The sequence below is a fragment of the Asterias rubens genome, chromosome 21, assembly GCF_902459465.1.
Source record: "Asterias rubens chromosome 21, eAstRub1.3, whole genome shotgun sequence".
Taxonomy (NCBI): Eukaryota; Metazoa; Echinodermata; class Asteroidea; order Forcipulatida; family Asteriidae; genus Asterias; species Asterias rubens.
The window spans coordinates 3,038,251-3,056,043 of NC_047082.1; the positions used below are offsets into that span (position 1 = coordinate 3,038,251).

Consider the following 17,793-nt stretch of genomic DNA (forward strand, 5'->3'; position numbering starts at 1 on the left):
CCTAAATTGCAATACGACTTCCTAATAATGATTATACCTTAGCAACATCCGTGATCCTCTGTCCGCTCATGTTCAAGTATCTCACATCAGCTCCTTCAGCCACCATGCTCTCGTTGAAGTCGCTCTGCTTCTGCAACTGTCCCTTCAGCGTCACCAAGTCCGTGGCGATATTCCGCTTAGCGTCCGACAAGGTCTTGGTCCCGTCCTTAATCCATCGGTCCGTGTCGTCACGCTCGAAGGTGAACTTCTCGAGGTCCGGCACGACACCCTGGATCTTGTTCTGGCGAGTCTGGGACTCCACATAGACGTTGTCGTAGCGGTCTTTGAGCTCCTTGCTGATGTCTTCCAGCTTGCTGCAGTCCTCAGGGCGGAGGCGTGAAGCACACTCATCAAGGAGTTGCTTGGCGCCGTGGATGCTCTGTGCGACGGGTTGTTGATGAGCTAGAATGTCATCATGTAGCACCTGGTAACGCCAACAAAGTTAACAAATTTATTAACATTTTGTGGTTCTTGTGTTTTCTTACAGAAATGTATCTAAAGGCTGGGTCACACCAACTTAGTTCTCAAAACGTTCGAAAAGTTGCTACTGTGTCCACGTAGTGAGCACGGTTCGGTGTGATGGGGGTTTTACTTTGTTATTTTGTTTCTTTTTTATAGTGGTTTACATTTTTTAAAGTTTGACGAACACAATGATCAAAATTATACTGACCTGGTGTTCCTTGGACTGCGACACGAGTGGCTTGATCTCATCACTGAGTGGTTGCTCGGAACCAAGACGTCTCTCTGCCTCCGATATCCAATCAGTCAGGTCGAGTAACATGGCAAGCTGCTTGCGTAGACGCTCCTCAAGGGCAACCTGTCAATCAAGGGAAACAGGTAGAATTCCTTACAGTAAATCTTACGTTTGTGGACACGTTTGGTAATTACAACAGTGGTTTACATCAATGCACTTTACATTAGTGCCCAGCCGTCGATTTCACAAAGAGTTAGGAATCGTCTTATCTCGAGTTATAACGAGTAACTCGCAGGGTTGGGACTCGTCCTAAGTCCTTAGATTAATCTTAAGTTAGGAAGAGTTTTGTGAAATTGACAGCTGGTTTAACTTTTATCAGCTCACTGTGTGGAGTATACAACCCTGAGCTGCAGTGGCGCCTGTGGCTTTTTCAAACACAAAACCAACCTCTATCCTCGCAGGTACCCATTTATACCCCTGGGTGAAGAGAAGCAATTATGGTAGTAAAGTATCTTGCTCAAGGACACAAGTGTCACGACCAGGATCCGAAGGCCTTTTCATGCACAATACCAACCTCATCCTTACAGGTACCCATATATACCCCTGGGTGAAGAGAAGCCATTATAGTAAAGCGTCATGACACAAGTGTCGTGACCGAGATTCAAACCCTGCTACTTACCCTCTCAGCTCGTTCTCTCTTGAGTCTTTCCAGCTCATCTTGAGACTCCTTCAGCCAGTCTTGGGAGCGGACGTCCAGTCGGTCGTACGTCTCCCTCAGATTAACTGTCTTGTTGCTCAGATCTTCTTGTTGTTCGTAGTCCAGTTTCTCCCTGTTGTCTTGAAGGAACTGGGTACTCTTCAAGTATGACTCGTTGACGGGCGACTTCTTGGATGTAATCTCAGAGCAGATGTCCTGTTCATCAGAGAGAAGGAGAAAATGTTTAGGTCAGGATTGCGGTAGCACTATGTGATGTGTAAAACTCATTTTGAGTAGTTTTGGTTCTGAAAACAACCGATGGTTGACAACTTAAAGAAATGTTTCAGAGAACAGCGGTAAATACTCGGGTACTTAACAAAAGTACCTAACCATGGCATAATTTCATAGAGCTGTTTAAGCACAAAATACTGCTTAACAATTTCTTGCTAAGCAAAAATGAGCAGGATACCAGTCACAGTTAGTGAATGTGACATAATATTTTGGCTGGTAAACGTATTCTGGTAAGCATAAATATTTAGTGCGTAGCTGCTTATGCAGCTTATTGAAATTGGGCCCAGAGCTTGGTGAACTAGACCGCTCCACCACGACACACCACAAACTACTTAAAGGCAGTGGACACTATATATTGGTAATTACTCAAAATAATTATTGGCATAAAACCTTTCTTGGTGGCGAGTAATGGGGAGAGGTTGATAAACATTGTGAGAAACGGCTCCCTCTGAAGTGCCATAGTTTTTGAGAAAGAAGTAATTTTCCACAAATTTGATTTCGAGACCTCAGATTCAGAACTTGAGGTCTCGAAATCAACCATCTAAACGCACACAACTTCGTTTGACAAGTGTTATTTTTCTTTCAGTATTATCTCGCAACTTCGATGACCGATTGAGCTCAAATTTTCACAGGTTTGTTATTTTATGCATATGTTGAGATACACCAACTGTAAATGCTAGTCTTTGACAATTACCAATAGTGTACACTGCCTTTAAAATCAAACTAAACATCTCCCTAACCTGGAACTGATTGATTTCTTGCTCCAGGGGCTCAATGTCCCCGCTTGATGGTTTCGAGTTCTGAATGTTTGACTCGGTCTTGGTTGCCCAGTTCAGTTGCTCGTTGACGGTAACATCGCGGTCGATGTACTGCTCGGCAAGTTTTAGATCGTCCAGACGGAAGTTGAGCTTGATCTTCAGGTCGTCGTAGCGTTTGTTGGCAGTGTCCAGCTGGCGCTGGGTTTCTGTTTCTGTTGAAATCAAGATAAAATACAAATTTAAAATGATTATCAAACTTGATTTCCTAACAGGTTGTAATATCAATTTCAAATATGTGACGAAATCAAGCAAAATGAGTCATTTGTCGACCCCAATAATTTTCCATTTTTGTTTACATGTGAAAAGAATACAATCATTGCTTTAATGCAGTTAAAATCCCATGTTGATACCACCTTTGGTTCAAAAGTTGTGAAAGTAGAAACACCAAGAGACACGAGAGAATAAAATTGAGAAAAAGGGGTTTAAAGTTGAGTTGCTTATTGAACAAATATCATCACATTTTCTTTCAATGTAAATTTTAACCCCTTTTTGATGTTATTTATCAAAAAGGAAGTTGCCAATATAAAATTAACATTTTTATATAAAAGTATATTTTTGAAAATTTAACCTGTTGATCAGTTTCGAATTGTTTCTCCACACTGGTATTTCCGACTAACGACTCATTTAGTTTGATAGCAACACATATGATAAAGTTTCAAAAAATTTCTATTTTATGAAAGTTTGCCGTTTAAGAGAAGGATCGTACCTTGTGTCATGATGCCACTCCGATCCAGATCCTGCCTCCCCCTAGAGCCATCTCTCCCTGTGTCCTTCTTCTTGTCACCCACCTGCGTGGAGCGACTGTGTGGCTGCTTGTAAGCAGATTGCTCAACCTCTCGGACCACGGCGTCAAAGTTGTGTCCGAGCTTGTTCAGATTGTCCATGTTGGGTTTGTAGTCAATCACGTCCTTCTGGAAGGGCTGTAGATGGGTGAAGATAAAATATGAAGTACAGAACTAAATGTTGCAAAGGAATTTTTAAGATGACTGTTTAATCTTATGTAAAACGTGGCATGTTTAAATATAAGTTATTTTTCTTTAAGGTGTCTTGGGTTAAACAAAGAAAATTTACTAGAGTGGACTTAAACCAAAAACCTCTGGATCAACTTGTCAACGCACTGCCAACTGTGCTATCTATCTAGCCCTACGTTGGCGTTTTTCCTTATTGCTTATAATTTTTCGGTAAGGTATTACTAACAGCTAATATTCCACATGAAGGCACACACAACATGCAACATCAACAGTTTTTAGGACCCTGCTTGGTGCTAAGAACCAAAATGTTGCAAATTGTAATGACCATAGTGCCAATATAAAAAAAACACCCACAAAAACAACATATTTCATTTGAAACAGAATTAGCAAATTCAGTAAACACTTCATTGGACAACTTCTTAATCGGGCAAATCTACAAGTAATCTTGTACCTTGACTTCTTTGAGTTGTGCTTGCACAGTTTTAAGGTCCCTGCCTGCTGGATGCATTTGGGCAAGTCTACGCTCGGTGTCTGTCAGCCAACCTGTGACGTCCCGATTGCTGTTGCCGTACTTCTTGGCAGCTTCTTGCTTCTCTTCCAGCTGCTTGATTCTGTATTTTATAACAAAATGTATCTTTTTAGTCAAGGTCGAGTCTTTTTAGTTTTCTTCCAGTTAAACCATAGAGTTATATATAAGAACTAGAGGGCGCACGAGTGATGCTTCGTGCACAAACGCCAACGGGACCGCAAGATGACAAGCGCGTCATTCTGCACATGCGTTGAATATGAAATACACGTTTGAGGTTTTTTTTTAATTGAACGCTCACGCGATGCTGTTTGTTCAACTTACAAAATGGCCGCACAAACACACGCTGTGAGATGCCAGTTTTGTCAACTTAGAAAATGGCCGCCTGCGCGCATGCCGGAGTGCGTATATAGGCCAGTGCGTGCTCTAGTTCTTATTTATAACTCTATGAGTAAAACCCATATCACTCCCATAATGAAATTAGCCTTAAAAAGCACCCTGGTGTGGTAAAAACTATGGATCAATGGAATGGGTAATAGAAATGATAATAACTAGTTCTTATATAGCGCCGTTCACAATAACGTCTCAACATGCTCAATGCACTCAACCTCTTTCTTCTCAGGAACCCATTTACACCCCTTGGTGAAGAGAAGCAATTATAGTAAAGCATCTTACTCAAGAAAGCGTCATGACCAGGATTCCAATCTACACTCCCAGAACTTAAATTAGATAGTCTAAACCACCCGGCCATACACCCTATGAAATGAAATTAAATAAGATCTAGAATCTGACCTCTTGTTGAAGACCTCATCAAAGTCGGCCCAGTTGAGGTCAGTGTTCTTCAAGACTGCGGTGATGTAAGACGTATCGTTGGCCTTAGGGTGGTTCAAGAGTGCGTCTCCCAGCTGATGGATCTTCTTTTGCTGGGGTTTGTGGCTCTCGTACTTACGAGAAATCTCCTAAAGGAATCGGTACAGAATAGACAAGTTTGCTCAAATTACTCCTCGCAAAGAACACTTAATGCTGCTTTTGACAAATAACAAAAAAGTTAAAATGTAAGTTTCGAGAACCATGTTGAAAAAGCTGATGAATGGATGGGTGTACAATGAAACTCATTACCTTGTTTTGCTGTAACTTCTTTCGTTTTGTGTTTGTCAGTGAACATTTTATTTTGGGGCTTCTGTAAATTCCCCCATTCTGGTTTGCTTTGTTTCCATTACATTATATTCAATGTATTTTCATTTCTTTGTATAACCTTTTGATTTCATTAATTACTTTTCTCGACTGTCTTTAACTTAAACGTTTGTACTCAACTTATTTATCATTATATATTTTTGGTGTACGGTAACACCATGTGTGTATCTACTTGCCAGGTAGAGTTTGTTCTTCGAGAATTGTCTTGATGTTCAGGGGTTCGGGAGACTTCTCTTATTTACTTTTTTCCTTATTTCGGCAATATAGAAAAAAATATTGATTTGAATTAGTATAAATAATCAATATAATTAGACTTACCCGGAGAGTAGACTCTGACATATCCTGGGTCATCACTTCTCTGGATTCCAGGGTCTCTAGATCCGGTAGGAGCCAGTCCTCAAAGTCGTCAACCTCCCTCTCAAACTCAGCAAGCTTCTCCGACAGTCCGTTCAACCCCTCACCGTGCTTCTTAGTAGCAGCGTCCACCACGCCGTAGCGAGAGTTGACCTTGTCCAGCTTGGTCTGGATGAGTTGGGCGTCTTGGGTGCCTTTGGTTTGCATGAACTGCTTGGCGGCTACGTTGACGGCATCGATGGCTGGGCGGTGATTGGTGATGTCATCCTCAAGGATCTAATAAGTGAACCAAGTCAAGTCTCAGTTTAAGTAATCCAGTCGTGAATCCATTGTAAAACTTGTAAGCTGGCCGCCTAATTTTCTTGCTAACCTGTGAATAACGCTTAGGCTTAAGCAAATCTTTGAGCTATAGTTGGAATGAGAATTCGCTTACCGTTAAGCAAAGCTGTAAAATTGGCCCCTGTTGGCTAAGATGCACGTTTTAGTTTATCTTGAACGAAAGCAACTTAAACCCCTTCCCTTCTTCTTCCTTTCTAGTGCGGCCTTCATGATTGAAGATAGTTCCCCTGCCTGACACACCTGGGCAAACCCCCTTCTCTTTGCGATAAGTGTGTACTGGGGTCTTTTATTTGCGACGATAGTTTTTATAACAGCAAACGGGACCTACTATTTTATGCCACATCCGAAGTAAGCAGCAATAATGGTTAAATGTCTTGCTTAAGGACACAAGTTTCAAAACCGGGACTCAAACCCACACTCTGCTGATCAGAAACACCAGAGCTTGAGTCTGGTGCTCTTTTCCGCTCGGCGCCACAACACTGCCACGGATATCTCTAATTACCTTTGTGTTTTCGATCTGCTCTAGCACCGGTTCCCGCCGAGCCTGGATGATGGTTCCCTTCTCCAAGGAGTGTTCTTTCTTCTCTGCTTCATCCAACCAGTGGAGAAGCATGTCCAGATTCTCATCAACGCTCTGGGCGTAGCTCAGAGCTTGTTGAAGCTTCTCAAGAAGGTCATTGACGAGGGCTTCTAGGGCACTGTAGCGCTCAACGATCACACCTTTGGAAGGGGAAAATTTAAGAGAAGTTTAATCAACTCATCCTCAAAGGCCATGTTCTGACAGAATTGTAAGGTTAAGACCGGCAGGGTCGTGGCTGTGCGATGAAGGCCCGACCTGAAGGCGAGGTCCTTTAATGCACGGCCATGAACCGGTTTGGTTTTAATTGGCCGTTTCAGAATAAGTCCCTACTAAAAAAAAATAATTAAAAAAAAAGCGAAAAAAAATGTTACAAGTAGGCCTGTGACAATCGGTCTGTTTGCAAATTTTTGAGGTTTGTACATTATTAAAAACTTTTGTAAAATTGTGTCTGCGTTGGGTTGTGTGTACGCACATTTACAAATAAATTACACCTGGGTACTAATAGCTATATATTGGGTTCTGAACAATCATGCGAAGCCAGCCGGTCTAAAAGAGCTCCAGATATGTTTTCATCAGCCTTTTAAACACCCCCACATGAAGTGCTCTCCAACAATAGAAAATAGCGAAACTGTCTGGGGTATTTATGAATGACTTTTAATATGTAAAGCTTTCTGTGCGACATTGTGAAACAACAGCTGGAAGGGCACCTTGCGAATTGAGCGATGGAGTGACTAATTAATATTTGTAGTTACCTGTTGTCCTCTGTACCACTGGTCTGACTTCTGGCTGGACGTTGACGACATCCTCACCCTTGTCTTTCACATTCTCAACATCGCTGGCATGGTTCACCACATCCTCATGGAAAGTCTGATGCAGACACAAATAAATGAAAATGGACAAGTTTAAGAGTAGTGCGTACACTCACTTAATAATAATAATAATTATAGTGGCTTCTTAAATAGCGCTCATAACAGTCACTATTATTACTATTAAAAAGTGGTTCAAAGGTCATGCAATAGTGACTTACCTTGACTTTCTGGATCTGTCTGATGATGGAATCAGCCTTGACTCCGATGGGTTCCTTCTGCAAGGTGTCCAGTGTCTTCTCAGCCTGACCCAGCCAAGTCGACGTCCCAGTCACCTTATCATGGTACGCCTGGTGCCTCTCAACAAGCTCCTGCAGCGTCTTGCCATGTTTGCCGGAGCGTAGCTTCAGCTTCTCAAAGCGTCCGTTCAGATCAGTCAGAAGATTGCGGATGATGTTGCTCTCTGGGGTCTCCTGGAAGGAGCGGGTGACCTGGCGAGGGAGGGTGTTGTTGCGGAAGTCTCCGAGCTCTTGGCGGTACACCTTTGAATGAAATTCAAGCGCAAACAAATTAATAATAAAGAGCGACGCTCAAAATTTTAAATAGTTTTTAGTGATCACCTGAACATTTTTCAAACAAGTTTTTGAAAATAGTTTTTCCCAAGAAAAGTTACTTGAACGGGACTTAAACTAATTAATGTACCAGCGCTCTTCCAACTGAGCTATTCAGCCCTACGGTGAAGACCCAGAAAAACTTTTGTTGAGCAGCTAAGTAACTTTTGGCACTTTACAATTCTTCAATCCTAAGATTCTCAACAAGAAACAACAAACACTTCCCAAGAATTTTGTCAGCTTCACCCACCTTAGAGAAGTCTAAGAACGTTTGCCCAGCCTTGTTCAGGAACTTCAAGTCTCCCTTCTGGTCATTGATGTCATCGATAAACTGCACATGATCCGTCGACTGCTTCTTCAGGGTTGGCAGCTCTTGTCCGACGTTCTTCTCAGCTTGGCCGATCTGTTGCTCCGCCTCCTTCAGCCAGTCGATAAACTCTGTGAAGTCCACCTCTAGCTTGTGGACGTCCTCGATACCGGAGTTGAGCTTATTGATGCGGTTGTGCGTGGCCGTGTGGACGTTGTCGTAGCGGGTCTTGAGCTGTGTCTGGCCGTCGCGGAGACGTGTCTGATCCGAGGATGGGATATTGTCGCCGAAGATGCTGAAGAGCTGCTCGATGTCTTCGATGCATTGAAGCGTCGGCTGCTGGTGAGCTTGGATGTCATCATGCAATGGCTGAGATGGGTACAAAAAATAAAAACCAATCAAAATGTTGCCAATCGTCTGCTCAGAACTATTACGTCATTAGTGCAATTTGTATGGATTTCGCAAACTGCTTTTGCATATTTTTGAGCTCCTGGTAAATGGGGTTTATTGATCAAGAAGAAAAAATCTGGCTTGTGCGCATGCATACACCACGTTACTAGGCCTTCTTCGCTTACACAGCTAGCACATAAATTAAGCGCTTGCACAGTAATGGGAAAATAATGATTGTAAGCGCAGAAATCCGCCTCACAGGCCTCGCTAACAAGAACGAAAACGAGAACGTTAAAAATGCACCCCCTCAATTGGTTGAATAAGCATGGGCGTATTCTAAGTGGAGCAACTCAACCAATAAAATGCGTTCTTTTTGCGCCGTTATCATTTTCGTTATCGCTGCAGTGTGAGTCGGCCTTTAGTCAGCCCTGATACTTAATGGAGGCAACAAATGCCTCCATGCCCCCTGGTCATTGCCTTAGTGCCCTTGAAATGCTCCAGTAGAAATTTGCAATGTCCTCATAGGGTGCCTTTTATCAAACAGAAAATGCTTTGGTGCCTTTGCCCTTTCAAAAACGAAGTATATACAGCCCTGATAAGTCATGGTTATCCTGTTTACCTTGTGTTGGCTGTACTGTTTAGCCAGTGGCTGCGATTGTTCATTCATCGGCTGCTCAGCTCCAAGAGCTTGCTCTGCCTTGGTCAGCCAGTCAAGCAGCTCCTGAAGGCGTAGACTCTTCTCTTTGATCTGCCCCTCAAGACGCATCTGTGTCAACAAAAACATTTAGTTTGTTTATTGGACAGTTTCACAATAAGTACTACACTGCTTGCCTTTTCCAAGGTTCCAATAACAGTTGTTCAAATAAGAAACAACTCTCCACTGTTCCCTCGAACACGTGGCTGTTTCGTACAAAGCGCTGGAAATTGACCAACAGTGGGAGCGATCAAGGTAATGTACACAGGTAAACAAAACTCACGTTCACCTCTGCGCTTTGCGATATGCGTAGCGCGCATTCTTAGCCATGGAACATGTGTCTTCGTATCACATCACGAGATTGGTTTTCGACCAATAAAAATTCAAAATTTGTTACCGAGGTATAACAAAAGCTACTGTTTCACCCTTCTTCTCTCAATGTGTATTGAGTGATACCTCATTTGGGAATCCAAACGTTTGGGCTCAAGTAAAAGCATAAGGAACTAAACCACTTATTCTGGAAGTGGGTTATGATGAATGCTAAAAACCTCAAAGCACTCACCCTGTAGTCATATTCCTTTTGCAGTTGATTGAGTCGATCCACAGACTCCTTCATCCAGTCATCAACCTTGTTATAATCCCCGTCGTAGTTCACTCGTAGCTCCTCGATCCGTCGTTCCATCTCATCCCGTTGCTTCGGGGACAGACGGTCGCGATTCTTACGCAGGAACTGCTCTGAGCTGGTGACCACGTCAGCAATGTTGGGCTGTCTGCTACGCACATCGGAGTGGACACCCTATACAATATAAAGCAGATTTAAGATTACAAATTTACCAAATGTTGAAGAAGTTTAGTAGAGGGAGGTTATTTTGTTTATATCAGTGATCATTTCCAGAGTTTCTTACATGCATATCCCCCCCCCCCCCTGTAGAGATGAGAGTCACTGCAGACAAAAATAAATCTGAACCTGGGATCCAGATCTTATCGATCGCTACGAACAGGTTAAAGATAATGCATTGAAAACACCAAGAATTTTTGGATTGGAGAGATGAAATCTGATCAGGAATCCAAAAGAGGAATGAGATTTTTGCTTTTGAACTAAAAATGTTTCTACTTTTCCCTCTTACCTTGAAGACTTCAATCTCTTTAGTGAGCGGTTGGATTTCATTACTCATGGGTCTAGTCTTCTCCATCTTGGCTTCTGAGCTGGTCACCCAGTCCTTGGAGCTCTTGAGGTTGGAGTTCTGCTCGACCCACTGCTCAGACAGCATCAGATCATCCAGAGAGATCTGCATGCGACGTAAGAGATCGTCATAGCGATGGACAACATCGGTGACCTCACGCTGGATCTCTGTCTCACCTGAAGATGATCAAGTAAACAAAAAGTTAGGAGTGTGGTGTCGGACGCTAATCGCAAGCTTGTTATGGCTGTTGGTAGAGAGCAAGGCAAGATGATAGGTAGCCCGGTGCTATTCCTAGAGGACATTTAAACACAGTAACTAAAACTTAACAGTGAAAGTTACTTTCTCTCTGACCGAAAGCCGTAACTGCGTAATTGCTCTCTCCAGAACAACAGCAATGCTTACAGGAGAGTGCAACAGTTCAAGAAGCAAGATGCACAAGACACAAACTAAGGTTTTGGTTTTGGATATATGTTCCCAGTGCTCTTATCAGAGGCAACAAACGAGAAGATAATGAAGAAGTTTCAGTTTTAGATGTTGGACTGAAAACCCCAGAGAATTATCCCAGGGAAATAAATCCCACCCAGTCAAGTAAGGACTGAAAACCCAATCCACTCGAACCGGGGTTCCAGAGGTGGAAGGCGAGACAAGACACCACTTCACCAACCTGACCGTCTTATAAGCATAATCTTGACAGCACAAGCAGACACCACAAATGGAAATTTGCAGCCCACCCTCTCGCTCCAATGCTTGTAGGAGAGTACAAAAATTCAAGATTGAAGACATAAAGGCGTTTTTTTACCTAAGAACTGTACGGGTTCATCAATCTTCCTCGGTGACTTGTCTTTAGTGATTTCAGAGAGCTCAGTCGAGCGATAATGGGGAGAAGACTGCACCGGTTGGACTACCTCCTTCTTCAGTGTGTCCACGGTGGTACCCGTCTTGGTGTTGTCGTCCACTCTGGGTTTGTAGTCAACAATCTCCTTCTGCAACGGCTGGTGAATCAAGCGAGAGAGAACAAACTTATAAAATGAACAATCATTTTGAGAAGAAAAAGTGAAACTTAATCAACAGTACCATCCAATATAGACTCTTTATTCTTATTATAAATATTTATTTGGCATTAAAAACACATACAAACAACATACCTTCACAGAGAATTGGTATTAAAAATAAAAAATTTAAAAAGTCAAAAACAATAGACATGCCAGAGAATGGCAGAGGTTAAAACAGCAAATAATGTAAGTCCCCTCAGAAGAAAAAAAACATCAAAAAACCACAGAGCAAACAAAGTGAAACCCCCCCCCCCCCTGGATAATCAGAAAAATGAATAATGAAAAAAAAATCATTCTTCTCTTGAAGAATGTTATCTTTGTACAGAATGACCCCACATCTTCAGTTGCAAAAATCTCATCAAAAGGAAAGAGCAGGGGAGAAGATGACACTTGATCAAGGTAATATTAAAGGGCTAAAGATCTTACCTTGAGTTCCTTGAGTTGGACCTGAATGGTGTTGAGATCCAGGGCTTCTGGTTGCACCTGATCCAGACGACGCTCAGTGGTGTCAAGCCAGTATGTCACATCCTTGCGTGTGGTGCCGTAGCGCTTGCTTGCTGCAGTCAACTCATCAAATTGTTTGTTCCTACAAAAAAGTTAAGATGTTTTTATAAAATGTGAAGATTACAGTCAGCAATGCATCAACAGCAGGCAACTCTGTTTTATGTAGAGCACAGGGCAACTGATGTGAATTATTCGTTGCAAATTTGTGACGTCAAAATTTGTATCACATTTGTAGGTAATATGAACCAGGTATTAGTATTAGTAGACTAACTGCATCTATTTCTTATTCAGCCCATTTCATTCTGCCTTCAAATGTTTCGTTTGAAGCAAATTTGATGTCACAGCTGTTGTCACTGCAATTGCGAATTGTTCTTTGCGAATTTGTGATGACAAAGTTTTACAAGAAGCTTAAAGCCCGGTTCATACTTCCTGCAAATGATTGGTGTGAAGTGAACTTTCTTGCGTCACAATTGGGAAAACGACGCATACAGATTATTGCGTCCCCACATTTTGTTTCGCATTCGCACTTGCAGGAAGTATGAACCAGGCTTTTCTCTATTCTCTATTTGTATGTTTGTTACCTCTTGACTAGGATGTCTTCGAATGCCTTCCAGTTGATGTCCACATTAGTGAGGATAGCAGTGACGTGAGATGTATCCTTGGCCTTGGTGTCTTTGATCAACTCATCTCCCATCTGCTTGATCTTCTTCAGAGGAGGGCGATGGTTGTCAATCTGTCGACGAAGATCCTGAGAAAAAAGGACAAAACGAGAAGACATCGTGAAAGGAAAGTTTTATTTTACGATTTTAGAGGAATAAAAAGCTCCATGGGGAGTATACAGCTGCCATGGCACTCCAGTGGTTTTTTTCATGCACAATATCAACTTCTACCCTCGCAGGTACCCATTTATACCACTGGGTGAAGAGAAGAAATTCTAGTAAAGCATCTTGCTCAAGGACCCAAGTCTCATGATTGTTGTGGCAGAAGATTCTGTCCCTCGGAGATTCTTTTTATGCAAGATGCCAGACACACCAGGCCTGAAGGCCACTTCAAGGTGTGGGCTACAATTATTTTTAGCCAGAGGCCTATGCCACCTACTCCTAGGGCTGAAACAGGGTTACCCCTTTTACAGTCCATACGGATGTAGGCTTGGGTATCATCAGTCCGAAGCCGGCAGGTAGAGCAGAAAGCACTACCTCCCCAATTTCACGTAGCAAGTGTCACGACCGGGATTCGAACCTACACTCTGCTGATCAAACACCAGAGCTTGAATCCGGTGCTCTTAACCGCTCGGCCACAACACACCACATTATGTCACCCAATATGGCAAACTGTGTACAAACTACTTCTGATAGTGCCCTCTTTTGAATCATCCTCCAGCCAACGGAATTCCCCGATTACTAACCTGAAGTCTGCTGCCGAATTCTGGCAGGTCTTGCTGTGTGACCTCATTGCTCTCCAGCGTGTCAAGCGAGGGCAGTAGCCAATCCTCCAGCTGCTCCACCTCGTTCTCAAACTCTGACAGCTTGTAGGTGAGCGTGTCCAGGTAGTCACCATGGTTGGAGGTGACGTTGGCGATGCGTGAGTAGCGATCGTTGATGTCGTCCAGCTTGCCCTGGAGCTGGCGTGCCTCATTGGGCTCACTGTTCTGGATGAGGTCCCTGGCGCTGACGTTGACCGTCTCAATCGGGGGACGGTGATTCTCAATGTCGGAGTGGTTGACCTGGGTTGCAATAATCACAGGAGATTGTCAATTTAAAATGTCTCTGCACTATAGTAAGAAGCAGGTTCACAAGGAACAGGTTCAGTTACGACCTCATAACAAACCCTACAAAAGGAGCTATTATTAGAAAACAATTTTTTTTTAATCCTGTTCTGTCATCCCCTTTCTAAAATAACTTCACTTGCTCCCCATCTCTCAACACATCATCTTCATTGACCACAAAGCACTTAATGGCAAGTCTCCCGACTATATCTCAACACTACTTCAAAATTACACTCTGTTAAGGAATCTTCGATCAAGTTCCATGCTTCCCCTTAACGAACCCAAGTATCGACACTCCCGGGGCGACAGGTCTTTTTCTTCAGCTGACTGACAGTGAACAAACCTTTTGCTCTTGCATGTTCTGCAGCAATGGTTCCTTCTTGATAGCGATGAGAGTTCCCTTCTCCATCTTGTGAGTATTTCTCTCTGCCTCATCCAGCCATCTTAGAAGCATATCCAGCTGATCTTTCACATCTACGCACTGTGCCAAGGCTCGCTGTAAGTCCTTGAGTCTCTTGGCAATCAGGGCTTGGAGGGCATCGTAGCGGCGTACAATGTCATCTAAAAACAAAAAAGGTATTTCATCTGGTTATAATACTGATGCAGGGGTCGATTTCACGAAGAGTTAGGACTAGTCCTAACTTAGGACTAGTCCTAGGAGATATAAAAAACGCATGGCTAGTCCTAAGTTGGGACGAGTAATTCGTCCTAACTCGAGATAAGACTAGTCCTAACTCTTTATGAAATCCACTAAGTAATTCGTCCTACCTCGAGATAAGACTAGTCCTAACTCTTTGTGAAATCCACCCCTGGGGTCGATTTCACAAAGAGTTAGGACTAGTCCTAACTTAGGACTAGTCCTAGGAGATATACACACTGCATGGATAGTCCAAATAGTCCTAATCTAGGACGAGTAACTGGTCCTAACTCAAGATAAGACTAGTCCTAAATCTTTGTGAAAATCCACCCCAGATCATTTATCTTTCTGTTTTTGCAAAACCTTATTTGTATGAAAAAATTGATATCGCCAACATATGGCTAGATAGCTCAGTTGGTAGAGCGCCGGTAGTTAATCCGCAGGTCGTTGGTCCGAATCCCACTCTAGTCAATTCTTTGTTCAACCCCCCACCCCCCCCCCCCCCAAAAAAAAAAAGGCTGCTGAAAAATAACCGAACTGTGAGCGTAAAGCGCAAAAGCATGTGAGCACGAAGCCTGCCTACATACATTTATCTTTGGTTTTAAAAGCCCTACTTTGTGATCTTGGGGCACTCTATATGGTTTGAATCTTCATGAACTCGATCTGAATTTTTAAGAAAGGTCCGAATGGAAGGTTTTATCAAACGTCACCTGTGTTTCTTGAGATCTCTGGTTTCAGCTCTTCTTGTACCTCAATCACTTCACTTCCTGATTCCTTGACGTTCTCAACGTCTCGGAGATGGAAGACGACATCATCACGAAGCGCCTAGGGAGAAAGAAACACTGGATGTTTAGAACAATACACCAAAAAAAGGATCATAAGAAAAGTTTTGCAGACATTTAGAACAAAAAACTGAAGTGTTAAAAGCCAGTCAGGCATGATATGTGGTCCTTGAAAAAAGTTGGAAAACTTTATTTAGTACATCCATGTATGCATGGTGTAGACTTCAATAGACTTTCAGGCTATTTAAAGGCAGTGGACACTATTGGTAATTACTCAAAGTAATTATTAGCATAAAACCTTACTTGGTTACGAGTAATGGGGAGAGGTCGATAGTATAATGATGTGAGAAACGGCTCCCTCTGAAGTAAGGTCGTTTTCGAGAAAGAAGTAATTTTCCACGAATTAGATTTCGAGACCTCAGATTTAGAATTTGAGGTCTCGAAATCAAGCGTCTGAGAGCACACAACTTCGTGTGACAAGGGTGTTTTTTCTTTCATTATTAACTCGCAACTTCGATGACCGATTGAGCTCAAATTTTCACAGGTTTGTTATTTTATGTATACATTGAGATACACCAAGTGAGAAGACTGGTCTTTGACAATTACCAAAAGTGTCCGGTGTCTTTAATCAAAGTTTTTCAGCATTTTCCAAAGGGCTGATAAAAAGGAAAAATCAGACTGAAGTAAGAAGAATATCATGCCTGTCTGGCCTATATGAAGGAACACTTGCACAATTCTGTGCACAACTGGAAAATTTCAAAAACTTTGCTAACCTCCACTTTGTCGATCTGCTTCTGCACACTGATGGGATCGGCTCCAATGGGCTCCTTAGTCAAGTTATCAACCACCTTCTCTGCTCCCGGAAGCCAGTCCAGCATAGTCTCACTAGCTTTCTTGTAGGTCTGGTGACGCTGTACAAGGTCCTGTAGGAACTCGGTGTGCTTGGCCGAGGTGCGTTTGAGCTCGTTGAAGCGGTCGCTGAAGTCCTTGAGCTTGTTGTTGATGGTCTGGGTCTCGGGGCTCTCCGTGAAGGAGCGGTTGAACTCACGGGGCAGCACGGTGGCACGGAACTCCGAGAGATCCTGGCGGTACACCTTGGTTTATGAAAAACAAATTATTTGGTGTTAGGATTCGAAGGCCATGACCAGGGCGCAATTTTATAAAGCTGTTTAGCAGAACATTCTGCTTAGCAAAGGAATTTGCTAATCAAATTTTGGTTTTAGGATTCAAAGGCCATGACCAGGGCGCAACTTCATAAAGCTGTTTAGCAGAAAATTCTGCTGGCAAAATCCTTTGCTAAGCAAAAAAGGAGTGGGGCACCAATCCCAACAATGTAAACTTTATGGAATATTGTCTGGTAACCTGTTTTTGCTAAGCAGGATTTTCCTGTGCTTAGCAGGTTTCTGTGCTTATGGGCTTTATAAATAACTGTTACTCGGAAGCCTTTAAGGCCAATGCCACTGGCTAAATAATTCTCTTTTGAGGGAGTGTTGGCACTGAAAAGAGTCGGTTTGGTCTCGATGTTACTATTAAAGTATTCTCTGCTCGTCTTGAGGAGGATTTTTTTTTTTAATTTACCTTTGCTGCGTCGAGGAACTTCAACCCAGTCACATTCATGAATCTCAGGTCAGCGGCCTCGCCCAGGACTTCCTCATTGAAGGCCCTCTGTTGACCATTCTGTTGCTTCAGCGTGGTCAAGTCGCGGCCGATGGTCTTCAAGGCTTTCTGTTGGGTCTGCTCGGCCGTTGCAATCCAGGGCTCGAACTCCTGCTGGTCGTCGCTGAACTTGACGAGTTCGTCGACGGCTGTCGTCAGCTAAAGAAGTAAATCAAATTTATAACTTTATTTATAGATTACTAGCAGAAGAAATATAAGAATACCTTTAAAAGTTTAGTAAATGACAATTCAGTTAAAACAAATGGTACTTGTATGCAGAAACGACACTCTGCAATACATTACTGGAATAACTCACTGTTGATGAAAAAACGTTAACTATGCTGTCAAACATATGTTATGCGATCAAGCTAAATGACCTACATTTGTATTGCGCTTCATACATAGTGTTTCTAAGCGTTTTACAAAAAAACAATGAGAATCAACAAAACAAAAAGAGCAATCATGATTTTAATTGGTAAGTTTTCAATCAAATATGCTGATGGGCCAATTGTTCCAAAGTTTTAGGGGCACAAACGGAGAAGGCTTGTTCACCGTAGCGAGTATGGGTACTTGGACCAGGATCTAGTTGCAGGTGTGCTGTGGATGAAGAGCGGCAATATTTCTAAAGGTTGTAAACTTTTCTAACCAGATTTCTTACCTTAGTCTGCCTGTTGGTTGATTGGTAGTTGACTACACCATAACGTGTCTTGAGCTCAGTCTGAAGATTACGCAGTCTGGATTGGTTGGATTGATCAACTCGGTTGCCGTACTGCTTCAAGAAGCTCTCGACATCTTGCACCACTTCAAGGATCGGCTGCTGATGCTCCTGTATGTCTTTGTTCAGGGCCTGGAGGAGGAAATGAGGAGAAAAGATCAGAAACTGTCGTTGCAAGAACTCCAAG

General features: G+C 42.7%; 1 protein-coding gene across 1 annotated transcript in view; it reads right to left on the reverse strand.

Moving 5' to 3' along the window:
• Positions 1 to 17,793, reverse strand: part of LOC117304446 — a 230,747-nt gene that overhangs the window by 127,522 nt on the left and 85,432 nt on the right. Inside the window, exons 85-108 of the mRNA XM_033788903.1 lie at positions 17,550 to 17,738; positions 16,814 to 17,050; positions 16,009 to 16,329; positions 15,164 to 15,278; positions 14,160 to 14,377; positions 13,457 to 13,774; positions 12,633 to 12,799; positions 11,974 to 12,133; positions 11,295 to 11,487; positions 10,439 to 10,671; positions 9,874 to 10,107; positions 9,237 to 9,383; positions 8,171 to 8,596; positions 7,531 to 7,851; positions 7,256 to 7,370; positions 6,426 to 6,643; positions 5,549 to 5,860; positions 4,829 to 4,995; positions 3,962 to 4,121; positions 3,246 to 3,459; positions 2,462 to 2,691; positions 1,413 to 1,646; positions 710 to 856; positions 38 to 463 (exon numbers count right to left, since the gene is read on the reverse strand). Of these exons, the coding sequence (XP_033644794.1) occupies positions 38 to 463; positions 710 to 856; positions 1,413 to 1,646; positions 2,462 to 2,691; positions 3,246 to 3,459; positions 3,962 to 4,121; positions 4,829 to 4,995; positions 5,549 to 5,860; positions 6,426 to 6,643; positions 7,256 to 7,370; positions 7,531 to 7,851; positions 8,171 to 8,596; positions 9,237 to 9,383; positions 9,874 to 10,107; positions 10,439 to 10,671; positions 11,295 to 11,487; positions 11,974 to 12,133; positions 12,633 to 12,799; positions 13,457 to 13,774; positions 14,160 to 14,377; positions 15,164 to 15,278; positions 16,009 to 16,329; positions 16,814 to 17,050; positions 17,550 to 17,738 (5,502 nt within the window). The remainder of the gene's footprint in view (positions 1 to 37; positions 464 to 709; positions 857 to 1,412; positions 1,647 to 2,461; positions 2,692 to 3,245; positions 3,460 to 3,961; positions 4,122 to 4,828; positions 4,996 to 5,548; positions 5,861 to 6,425; positions 6,644 to 7,255; positions 7,371 to 7,530; positions 7,852 to 8,170; positions 8,597 to 9,236; positions 9,384 to 9,873; positions 10,108 to 10,438; positions 10,672 to 11,294; positions 11,488 to 11,973; positions 12,134 to 12,632; positions 12,800 to 13,456; positions 13,775 to 14,159; positions 14,378 to 15,163; positions 15,279 to 16,008; positions 16,330 to 16,813; positions 17,051 to 17,549; positions 17,739 to 17,793) is intronic.